Source organism: Hylobates moloch, unplaced genomic scaffold (assembly GCF_009828535.3).
Source record: "Hylobates moloch isolate HMO894 unplaced genomic scaffold, HMol_V3 SCAFFOLD_2, whole genome shotgun sequence".
NCBI lineage: Eukaryota > Metazoa > Chordata > Mammalia > Primates > Hylobatidae > Hylobates > Hylobates moloch.
Window position 1 is genome coordinate 63,346,331 of NW_026652277.1, and position 12,789 is coordinate 63,359,119.

The 12,789-nt window shown below is 42.4% G+C and overlaps 1 protein-coding gene across 1 annotated transcript in view; it reads right to left on the minus strand.

Moving 5' to 3' along the window:
• Positions 1-1,823: 1,823 nt before the first annotated feature.
• Positions 1,824-12,789, minus strand: part of LRRC66 (leucine rich repeat containing 66) — a 30,115-nt gene continuing 19,149 nt past the window's right edge. Inside the window, exons 3-5 of the mRNA XM_032150913.2 lie at positions 12,098-12,267; positions 6,594-6,783; positions 1,824-4,697 (exon numbers count right to left, since the gene is read on the minus strand). Coding sequence (XP_032006804.1) covers positions 2,911-4,697; positions 6,594-6,783; positions 12,098-12,267 — 2,147 coding nt within the window. The 3' untranslated portion in view covers positions 1,824-2,910. The remainder of the gene's footprint in view (positions 4,698-6,593; positions 6,784-12,097; positions 12,268-12,789) is intronic.

Genomic DNA, 12,789 nt, shown 5'->3' on the forward strand with positions numbered 1-12,789 from the left:
CCTCTCTTGTCCTCTGGCTTCAAGAGTTCAGCCACTTGGGGGCACTGCCAGGAGATTGGACAGTGAGAAGAGAAAGGCTGGGGTGATCACCTTCTGTCTTCTTTCTGCTGTAAATGGATTATTAGTGGCCATAGTCTGCCAAAGACCAGGGATCCTTCTGGGCAACCTCACAATTGCAACTTGCCTTATCTCTACAGGCCTAAGGGTGTCAAGGCTGTCCCCTGTTGCTAGCCTATAGGTCCGTCACCTTCCCTTACTACTTTCCCTTAATCCTAGATCTTTGCGAATGATTACTTCATTAAACTCTCTTCAGTCATCCCTATTTCTTGCCATCTGTGTACTCCGGAGACCTCATCTTTACAGAGATTTATCACAAAAGCCACTGAAAATGAGTTTCAAGGTGGGAGTGGTCAACAGTGGTCAAAGATAGGAGCCTGCACTTCTTCCTTAAGCTAAGCTTTGGGTAATGCTGTAGAGGTTTTCCTTGGTGAAGACTGAAGGGTCCATTGTACGTGGCAATTGGAGGTTGTTGGTGACCTTTACTGGCACAGGTTAAAAGAAAGGTGGGCTGAAGTCAGGCTGCAGTGTGCTGAAGAGGCCATGGCAAGTTGTTGACCATCACTTTGAGGCACCTAGCTATGAGAGAAGAAGATGGCATTTTGAGGGAGCTGCAGGGTGGCATTTTCTTTTAGGGACTTGAGCAGACTTATCCTGTGGGAAGAATCCATTAGATAGGGGGAGGTTGGAAGAGCATGCAAGAGAAACATGAATGGACCAATGACCTTGGGTCACAAGAGAACAGGAATGAGGGTAGGTGCGCACATAAGAATGTTTACAGCTATGGAGTAGGTGAGTGAGGAGCTTCTTCCTAAATATTCTCAGTGAAAATTCAAGGACAGTGAAAGTTCAAAATAGCAATTGGGGAGAAATTGATAAGGGCCCCAGAAAAAGCCTAAAGGGCTTGCTGAAATAAATAAATGATTGATGTTACATGACATAAACCAGAATGTAGAATGTGCAGTCGAGTGACAATGTGATGAGATGAAATTGGAAAGGTGGGGTGTGTCTAGATTATGGCATTTGGTTTTTATACAGGCAGTGGGAGTCATCAAAAGTTTTTGAGCAGGAGCATGATGAGTTGGGTATAAGATGATTTGGGGGTGAATGAGGGTCAAGGAGAAGTGCTAAAAGTCACAATAATCTAGGCAATAGACAAGGGATGTGCTTTATTTGGGGATTCAGAGCAGATGTAACAAAGTTAAGAGTTATTGAGGAGTTAGATCCGGTTGGACTAGTGATGATGCCAACAGGTGGACTAGGGGGCTCTTAAGGCCCTTCCACAGAACCCCCAAACATTCAACCTTAGTCCACCCTAAATAAATATATACTGTAAATAAAAACAGTGTGCTTTCTATGCAAACAATGGTTTAACACAAATTGGCTAGCCATATTGCCAGGCCTAAACGTCCACCTGTACAGACATTCAGGAACTTCCACTGCACAGAGCTTAGAGGCTGCTCAGATATAGAAAATGAAAAGGAGACAGATAAGTCAGAAATTTTAACTGGGTTTACTGGGTGGATGTTATGATACTGCTGACCAAGAAAGGGAATATGAGAGATTATATTTGTGAAAGAAAATGATGAATTTGGCCAGGCACAGTGGTTCATGCCTGTAATCCCTGCACTTTGACAGGCTGTAGCAGGAGGACTGCTTGAGCCCCAGAGTTCAAGACTAGTCTGGGCAATATAGGGAAACTTTGAGTCTATTATTATTTTGTAAAAAAACAACAATGAATTTTAGGTGCTCAGATGACCTATATGAATTTGGGCAACTAGGGTTGAGAATGCGAGTCTGGAGCTTGGGAGGGAGGTAGGGCTTGCCATGCAGATCTGGCGTATCTGTGTAGAGCCAGTTGCTGAGGCAGTGGGGTTCAAGGAGAAAGGAATCATAAAGAAAGACTAGGAACAAACCAAAACCCTTGAGGAGTGCTGTCTTTAAGAGGGCAAGCAGAGGGGGGATGTCAGGAAGGAAGACGAGAAAATGTTGTGAAGCAGAGCATGAACAGAAGGACACAGCTCATGATGGCTAGAGTGTAGTGAGTCACGCCAAGGAAGGACTAGGCAAGGATATGCCAGAGAATCTTTTTCTTTATGGAAATCATCAATTCTCTTCTTGAAAATTGATTTTTAATTTACACTTTGTTCTAAAAAGTTGTCACTCTTCTCTTTTAACATAACTTACTTAAAAACATTTATAATTACTCAGGATTTTTCCAATTTGGCAGTTTCACGATCAGCCTCCAAAAAGTTGTGCTAGTGTGTGTTCAGAATTCATTAAAATCTATCCAGCATTTCCACTTAAGTGTTTCCATATGTATGAAAAAAATGTCATTTGAATTCTCTTTGATGATCAAGTTGAACATCCTTGTCTTTGTCATCCTAAAGCTGTTCTTTTCAGAGAGCCAAATCCCATCAGATTCCTCCAGGTCTGTATTTAAGAAGGAAAGTTAGAATCATTTTGTCTAACTGCAACAGATTCTCTTCTGAATATTTACCCCAACCTATCGATGAAGTGCTGCTGTGTTCTCAGTGAAATGGTTTTGTTTGGGAGCTCTTGTAATAATGGTGCATGGTTCTTGGAATGATCTCAAAATATTCCCCTCTGTCTCTTTCACACTAAAGAGCAGGTTTATCCCCACAGGATGTTAACAAGTGTGTTTAGCTTATAACCCTTCTAGAATCATCGTCCTCAAGTGGGCCTACAAAACCCTCATTTGCATCAGTGTCCACCTGGTTGGAATTCATGTTGTCTCCTTCAGGATCTTGTTGTGAAGGTTTTAGTTTTCCCCTGCCATGATCTTTAAAGGAATATGTTTAGAGCTGTGAATATTTCCTTAATGAAAGATTCTTATTTTAAAATGTCTGAGTCTCTTTCATGGAAGGCAGCCTTATCAGGATCTGACGGAACTTCAGCAGAACATGGTGGTGTTTGTTGTAAAACGTCCACATTTGAAAATTCTAAGTCTCTAAGTGAGCAATGCCATTCTGCTGCCTTGGATTGAAGAGCTGTGTCATAATCGTAAGTGAACATGCCCGGAAACTCATCCCCTAAGGGACTATTCCCTGGTGACCTGGGCCAGGGTGACGGGCCCTCAGATCTATCAGTGTCAGAGGCATTTTCCAGATGAGTCTTGTACACGCCAGAGTCTGGAGCAGAAATGAGAGGTTTTTCAAAGGGATCTTCCTGATTCTTGCATTTCCCTGGAATTGTTTGGAAGGTGACATTGTCCTCAAGACTGTTTACAGCCGCCACTTTGTCCTTGCTTGCCCCTGGGCTCTCGTCCTGCAGGGACTCCTCGTCAGGCGCTGCCTCTTCAGTCTTGCTCCTTGCACCCTCTGAACTTATGGAGCTCAGAGTGAACAGAGACCCCTCATCAGAGTCACAGTCACTCTCCAACTCACAGCAAGTGTCAGAAGGAGTGGATTTCTGCACTGATTCCTCGTTAGCAGGAGTGACATCCAGGCCACCGTCCCATCTTGGAGGAAAGACTGATGGGCCTGTGTCTCTTGGGTCACCGTATGGAACCTCGCTGTAGTGGGCTGAAAGCGCTTCCTCAGCCCTTGCCCCGGAGAGTCTTGGCTGCTGTGTGCTCAACAAATCAATGGACGAACTCACTTGCCTTTCCTTAGAAAATTCCATCTGCGAGTCCCAAAGTGACTGTTCAGTGCCCCCTCTTTCCTTACTGTCTCCAGTCCTCTGTGCTTCTGCATGTGTTAGCATTTTACAGAGGGAAGCTGTCATTTCTCCGGAGAGGGACGGGTCTAATTCATTGGAATCATAACGGCTTGAGCCAGAGACAGCGTGAAACGTGCCAGCTACAGAAGAGACGCCCACTGAATGTGCACCGAGAGGCTCTTCCTGGGCCACAGTTTCATAAGTCCATTCTCCGAGAACATCATTCCTATGGATGTGGTCCTGCGCTGCTGACATTAGTTCACGGTTACCGGCATGTGGATGTCTCTGGAGAATGGAATAGACTGCACCATCATTTCCACTTCCTGCCCCGGTGTTGTCCCCGCACTGTCCTGAGTTCTGCGGACTGCCAGGATCCTTTCTGCTCCTTCGCAGAGTTCTATCAGGAATTATGGTGGCGTGTGGGTGTGACTGTGTCACCCAGAAAGGGGTCTGGTTCTCGTAGAGGCTTAGATGAGGAAATGCTTGGCGCAGATGTGTCTCTGGGTGTGGTGTGTGCCCCGCAGCTTCGATGTCATCGTAGAAGCCCTTGTTTGAATACGCGTTGTCAGGGCCAGGGCTTTTGTTCTGGCACTTTTTTTGCCACAGTCTGTCAACATAAGGCCTTGTGAAAGCCCCCAGGCTGAAGGCGACAAGGAATGTGATGAACACTGACAGGCATACTGCCAGAGCCAGGTCCTGGGGAGCGTCCTCCTTTCTGCCGGCAGCCTGCACATCGTGGGTGCTTCTAACACTCCTTGGCAGCCGTCTCTGCTTCTCCCTGAGACCAGAGCCGACCTTTGCCTTCTTCCCCATAGTGGAAATGCCCGCGTGCCTCCCTCCCTGGGTCCTCTCTGCTTTAGTCCTTGTGAGGCTTTTCATGCGATGCAGATGAATGGGAGGAAGGCGGCTTTCCCTGGAAACCCTGCTCTGGGGAGTACCCCCGTTGGCCTCCTCACTCCCTGCAAGTGGGATTAAAAAAATACACATTGAGTGAACATTGAAATAAGATTCCAGGGGTTTTTCTTTTTTCTTTTTTACAGAATTGAAAACAATTCAATTTTTTTGAATTTTGAATTCCAGGCACACCCAGCCTGGAGTGCAGTGGCACAATCATAACTCACTGAAGCCTCAGACTCCTGGGCTCAAGTGATCCTCCCACTTCAGCCTCTAGAGTAGCTGGGACTACAGGTGTGTGCCACCACGCCTGGGCTGCTTTTTTTTTTATTTTCCTATTTACAGAGACAAGGTTTGTCACTGTGTTGCCAAGGCTGGTCTCAAACTTTTGGCATCAAGCGATTCTCCTCCCTCAGCCTCCTGAACAGCTGGGACTATAGGTGTGAGCCGCTGCCCCAGCTCCAGATTCTAGTGGTTTCAGAAGCTTCTGTGAGTCCTCTTCAGTCCTTATCTAGCTATATGTTAAAGTGTACATTACATGATGAGAAGCAGTTTAAAAATTTTATTCATTCATTCGTTTTTGTTTAATGCCAACAGCATGTTTATGGCTGTACACATTTACACGTGGCTATCGGGCTGAGGTCTGTTGCTCAGAGGTCCTGGAGGTTGTATGTGTCTTAGGCTTCCTGCCTCACTGCTGCCTGTGGGAGGAAGAAGCCAGACTAGAGGGACAGCCAAATGTACATGGCTTCTCCTTTCTCCATAATCTTACTGACTCTGTGTGCTGTTAAACAGGAAAAATATTCCGTTTTTTTACTGGTTCCTGACATTTTTCTCTCTACCCTCAGAATGCCAGTTGTGGAGTGAAACAAATGTAGCTGATGACATTAAGACTTCTCTCTGATCTTCATGAATTTCCTCTAAACCTGGTAGGCATGGCCGTGTTCCTACTTGAATGGCAGTCCTGAATAGAACAGAATCTATGACTCATTTTTTTTCATGGACTTTTTCTTTTTCTAGATATGAGGTTGAGATTTAGCCAAGGTAGTTAATAGTGAAAAAAAGCTTCCCAGAATGTTCAGCCCCAGTAACATATTCCAGCACTTTGGGAGAGGGGCAAGGAACAAATTAAAGGAAAATATGCTTTTGTGATATGTGTGTGTGTGTTTTGTGTATGTAGAGCATCACACTTTTAGAGTGTCAGCAAACATTTAAAATAATGATGTTTTTAATTTTAAAAGTTCTTTCTTAGCCGGGCGCGGTGGCTCACGCTTGTAATCCCAGCACTTTGGGAGGCCGAGGTGGGTGGATCACGAGGTCAGGAGATCGAGACCACGGTGAAACCCCGTCTCTACTAAAAATACAAAAAATTAGCCGGGCGTGGTGGCGGGCGCCTCTAGTCCCAGCTACTCGGAGAGGCTGAGGCAGGAGAATGGCGTGAACCCGGGAGGCGGAGCCTGCAGTGAGCCGAGATTGCGCCACTGCACTCCAGCCTGGGCGACAGAGCGAGACTCCGTCTCGCTCTGTCAAAAAAAAAAAAAAAAAGTTCTTTCTTTAATAGATTATTTGTTAGGAATTTGGATAAAACTGTGATGTTAAATTTTATTCAATTTTTAATTCTTGTCTAATGCCAGCAGCCTGTCTATGGTTCTTGAGAATAAAGTTTGGTGTGTCAGAACAAAACTCTCTTCTAGTGGAATTCCTCCTTTTGACCAAATCCAATTGATGCTGGGTGAGTGGAACTGTGTTTCTTTGACCACATGAAGAAAATAATTGACGAACTGAGGAAAACAGTTATTTGACACCAGTGATTTGTCTACGGCACAACCCAAGACTGACTAACGCCAAGGATCAGCACTTTTGCTTTCATGGGGACTGTCAGTATTTCAAATGAGACTAAAATGTCTATGTGCATTTTTCAGCATAAATGGAGCCTTTTCAGAGAGACATGACTGACTTACCTATAGACCTGTTGCAAATGACATTCCACTTTTTCCTCCAAGATTCAGAAATAAAATTTTGAAAGACTGCCACACTATCATCACACGGCCAGTTATTATCAGCCAAGTCAACCACTAGATGGGGAAATTCTAGAGCTATGATCATCATTGGTAGGATGGTAGTCAGAGCATTGTTGCTAAGGTCTATGACCTGTTTGAGAAGAAACAAGTTTAGGATGGTCTGTGGAAAAAGACATTTACAGGTAAAATAAATGAGTTACAGAAAAATACTGTTTATGTCTCTATGGAGGCAATATGGATTTAACACTGATTTACAAGTCAGGGAACAGTGGGTTTTGACTCTCTGTTCTACCCCTAAAAAGTTTATGAGTCTTGCAAATTGTTGACTTTCTATAAGCCTTGCTCCCAAGGTTGCTGGAAGCATTAACTGTATGTGAAATCTTTAAGTATCATGCCTATATTTGATGCCTAATCATTTTCTCTTCCTTCTTTCCTGAGTGCAATTTGTACTGTTAAATCAAACCTAGACACTCATGTTATCAAGGTCTAGAATTGGATACCAGGTCAAGAATTTCTAGAACTACTGCAATCTTGAAAGCAGCAGCAAATACTGGATGATGAAGACACAGAACACAGAACTGTGGTTGACCAGAAATGTTATTTATTTATTTTTTCTGGTAGAGATGAAATCTCACTACGTTGCTTAATTGGACTCAAATTCCTGGGCTCAAGTAATCCTCCCCAGGCCTTTGCATCCCAAAATGCTGGAATTACAGGCATGTGCCTGACCTCAAAGAGAGGTCTTTTAAATCAAATATTATCTCAAGAGTAGTAGTACATTTCTCTGCATCCATGGCTATTCAGTACATGCAGTATGACTAATTTTTCTAGTCTGATCAGGAAGGAAGGGGAAAGGGGAACAAGAAGGATCCAGTGGCTCTAGAAACAGAGAGCAGGATCTGTAAATGTCGGACACGACAGGAGCATGACATAGCAGGGAAAGCACAGTTAGGAGGAGCTTTAGCTGCCATTTGTAGAGCCCTGCTGGGTCCCAGACATGCTACTGGGTGCTTCACATACATAATCTCTGATCTCAACAATTTCCTCATTTTCACCTATTCTACAGAAGAAGAAGCTGGGTTAAGCCACACAGTATATCCCACATAGACCCTAGTACCTAGTACATAGCAGGTGCTGTGTAAACAATAGAAAGGAAGGAAGGAATGAATGAAATGGTAGAGCTGAGATCTGATCTGGCTTCACAGCTGTGTGCCTTCCACTGCAGAACATACCCTCTTGGAGCCTGAGCCCCTGCTGCACTACAGTGAAGGAAGGGCTGGGTTGAGGAGGCCTGGGGCAGAGGAACCAGGGTGGCTCATGAGGTTTGGGGAGGGGCACATGGTTATTAGGAGAAGAGAAAATCATAAAAATGAAAATACAGTCCTTGCTTTCAAAAAAGAGGATGATGAATATAAGCTAGAAAGGCTGAATGTTATCAAGGCCAATTGTTTTATAGACACCCGGGAAAAATCAGCATTTACATTTCGGGTTATGTAAATTCCTAAAGAAGGGCTTATTCATGCAAATAATCAAACATTGCTACAAACAAGACCATTACATACAGAATCACAATTCTTTGTGAATTTGGGTAGTAAGCATGAATTTTCCATTAATGAATAGCCAAGCAGTGTTGACTCTCAAAGGAAGGTTGCCAAAAATTGGAGGTAGGAGACTGTGGGGTTGGAAAGAAAAAATACTTAGCTTTAGCCTGGTCTTGGTGAGGATCAGTAGCTTTCTTATGTATCACTTGACAACAGATTGAAATATTCTGATGTTTTTCAGGTAATTATTTTCTTTTTAGTGCATATCTACATTTATTTTTTGTCCTAGCGTCTTATTATATTACAAATCATGGAACCAAAAGCAAAACTGGAGGGAGGATAGAAAATTAATAAAATGACTCAGGAGGAACAACTTCTGAGAGAGGAGTAAAACAGAATGGTCCAATTTGGCTAAAGAAATGCCCATCTACCAGCATTTGAAAGGGGTATACATTATGGAAAGGTTGGGAGAAGCATATGTAATATTGCTTCACAAATCACTGCATTTAAGAAGAATGGGATAAGATTAGGAAAAGAAATGCTAATTTGAAATGTCAGTGAAACTTATTTCATCCCATCAAAGCATGGTGATAAATGTATGCTTTGAAAAATCTATCTGGCTTCTGAAAAGATTTCCACATGGGAAATCACATAGAATAGTGCAAGTATCAAATTCATTGCCCAGAAGAAAACAACATCCATTTTGATATTCAGCTTTTTTGGTACCAAATATGTTCATCATGTTTCAAAACCAGTTTTTAGAGATACTGCCAAACATGCAGAAGGAATATTAGAGGAGAAGAAATGGTATGATTCTGGGGCAGTTACAGTGCATTGAGAATTACAGCTGTATATAAAACATTCTCGAGGTTGATTTTTAGTCTCCCTGTGACATCTATCACCTGTGAGCTGCACAAGACCCACAGAGCACAATAAAAATGCACAGGAAATACAACAGATGAAGGGCAAATTACATATACAAGGAGTATACAATATACTACCAATTAACTACCAAGTTAAGTGGACCTTTTCATCTGTCCTCATGACTACTGTAGCAGACAGACTCTAGGATGGTCTCCAGTGATCCCACCTCCTTGGTGATCAGGCCCTTGAGTACTCTCCTTCCCTTGGGTGCAGGCAGGACCAGTGATTTGTTTCTAACCAACAGACTATGGAAAACAATGGAATGCCACTTCCATGATGACATTAAAAAGAATTATAATGTTCTTGCTAGCAGACTTTCTTCCTCGATGGCTCTGAAGCAAGCTGCCACATTGTGAACAGCCCTATGGAGAGGCCCACATGGCACAGAACTGAAGGCTGTCTTTGGCCAACAGCCAGCAAGAAACTGAGCCCTTACTCCAGCAGCCCACAAGGAACTGAATCCTGCCGACAGCCACGTGAAATTGGAAGTGAATCCTTTTCTAGCTGGGCTTTTAGGTTAGACTCCAGCCTTTGCCAACACTTTGATTGCAGCCTCTTGAGAGACCCCTAAGTGGAGGCCCCAGGTAAGCCATTCCTGGATTCCTGTCTCATAGAAATTGTGAGATAATCGATGTGTGTGGTTTTAAGCTGGTAAGTTTGTAGTAATGTATTATGCAGCAATAGGTAACTAACACTCCTATCTATGTCCATCACCCATGTATTCATTCCTTTGTTTATTCGATAAGTATTTTAAAATATGTGTTAAGTACCAGGCATATGCGAAGCACTGGAAAAGAAAACAGATATGATGTATGTCCTCAAAGAGCTTACCATAGGGTAGAAGGGTTTGAGGACACAGGCATTAACAACTAATCATACGTAAAACTAAGTAATTTCAGTTTGGATAAGTGCAATGAGAGGAAACATATAGCATGTTATAAGTGTTTATAAAGGGGAATTAATTTAATCTGGAGGCCCAGGGAAGGCCTCCTTGAGGAAATAATATTTTACCAGAACTGACAGGATTAACAGAAGATGGCTCCAGGCAAAGGACGAGCAAGTGGGGAGGACTTGAGGTGAAAACGGAGGCAGGAGTGCAGGGAGCCAGGGAAGAGGCTTGAAAGGAGGCTGGAGAGGCAGACAGGGGTCAGGTCCTTGCAGTGAAATCCTAGAAGTGTTTTAACCAAGAAGTGGCAGAATCAGATTTCTATGTTAAAAGAGCAGGGGACAGTGGCCACTTTAAAATTTCTATACACAGACTACATTTATAAAGTACTTACTGTATTCTAAGCACTGCTCTAAGCACTGTATATGTATTAAAACACTTAATTCTCACTAGACTCTGAGAGGAACTAAATTATCTTCATTTTTCAGAAGAGAAAAGTGAGACACCGAGAGATTTGGTAACTTGCCTAAGACAGTGTGGCTGGAAAGTGGCCGAGGCTAGGTTTAAGCACAGGCAGCTGGCTCAAGGCCACACGCCCCATCACTGCTTCACTAGTCTCCCTTCTGCAGAAGAGGCACTCCAGGAGCCATTCTGGTTGGAAGTGGGGAGTTGGAGGCTTATCTTGCAGCTATGCTTGAATAGCACTTTGCAGAACACTGGGAAAACCTCAGTTTTCTATGTTGACATTGCTTAATATGATAGCCACACCAATAGATGACTAATATACCTATCCATGTCCATCAGCGACTTATTCATTGCTTTGTTCATTTAACAAGTATTTAAACATATGTATCAGGTACCAGGCATATGCTAAGCACTGGGAAACAAAACAGATATCATGTATGTCCTCAAAGAGCTTACATGTGGCTACTGAGCAATTAAAACAGGGGTGGTCCAAATTGGGATGTGTGGTAAGTGCAAAATATCCACCAGGTTTTGAAGACTTACTATGAAAAGGGGATATAAAATATCTCATTAATAATTTCTATATTGATGACGTGTAAAAGATAATATTGGGTAAATAACACTTACCACTAAGATGAAATTCACTTGCTTATTTTAACTTTTTCACAGTAGCTACTGGAACATTTAAAATTACATGTGCAGCTCACATTCTATGTTTCTATTGAATGATGCTGGCCTATATAAAGAATGGGAGCTTTGGTGGAGGTTATGGAGATGGGGGACTAAAGATTCTTCCAAACCATCTCGTAGTGCTACACTGCAGGCCACTCCGGTATTGCTAAAAGACCACTGAGAGGAGATTTTACAACATTCTTCCAAAGGGAAGGGTGTGGAGAAAAGTGCTTGGAGGAGAAGGGGCTGAAGCTGCCAGACCTGGAACAGGGCTTCAGGAGTTTCTTACCCTTACAGTAGCATAATTGGCACCTTGGGAGATTAACTGCAATGTGCCAGAGACAGGAACTATGGGGCCAAAATGTGACATAAATCTCCCCAATATGGGTTGGACGTTTAGAACTGCATGTGGCACACGTGCTATACAAGTATGGAAATGTCATTATCATTTTTATTGTTTTGTGTCCAATTTTGAAATGGAAGCAACAGGGTCACTGGGTTTCAGAGGCCCATCTAGTCCAGGGTAGTTGACATCTTAGCATCAGCCAGAGTGGTTTAGCGGGGCCTCCCCAAGCGTTCCATATTGCATAAGACCCCTGGGACCTTTGACCAATCTTGTAGCTTAGGGAGACAGCCTCACTAATAACTAAGATTTAATTCCTTGCCAACTGGTAAGTGGAATCTTGGAGTTGGATATAATTTGATTTAGAAAAATAATCTGTCGATCCTTGCTGTTGAGTTTTATGTTGGAGTAAAATTCAGGTTCCTTATTGTGGCCCTTGATTTTTAAGGAAAGAAAGAGACTTCAGCTCTTTTAAGGGATCTTAAAATAGACTAACAGTTTTTGATTAATAGCCAGTACTACTTGACATGAAGAAACTCTTCAATAGAAATATGCTTCTAATGTAATTGCCCGTGTCTTCCTTATTCAAATATTATAAAAATGATTTTAGAACCTGTAATTTTTTGAGGTCCTTGAAGGCTTGTGGGTGAATTTTGAATATCTTGTTGCTCTTTAAATAGAGATTCTCCAGTTGCAGGCAGGTGTGAAAATCAGACCACCCTATTTGCAATATCCCATTGAATGACAGATACAAACTCTGCAATGACTTCAGTTTCCACAGTCCTGTTAAAATGAAAAAGTAAGTTAAAATCTAAACTGGTGAAATTTACTGCAGCACTGTTTGTAATGGTGAAAAATTGGAGACAACATTAAGAGTTCTCAATTGAGGTATTGTTAAACAAAGTATGGTATATTAATACTATGAAATAATATGTGGTCTCAAAGGAGAATGAGATAGATCAACATATAAACTGAACTGGAAGAAAAAAGTTACGTGCAGAATAGTATAGAGTATAAGTCCAATGTCCTTGGGAAAAAGAGCCATATGCAGACATATACATAGATTTTGAGTGAGCAGGAAAAGGTCTGGCAGGAGATAAACTAAACTACTAGTAGTTACAGTTAGGACTAGGATGGTTGAGGGAAGTGAAGAGGGATAAGAAAAGAAACGTTGTTTTGAACACTTTTGAATTCTTTCTTTCAATGACCATGTACTACTTTTAAAATAAGACAATCAGTTAAAAATATAACCTTGATTGAAAGACATGATAAATATTTATTTGATTGAACTATAGAGTAAAACTA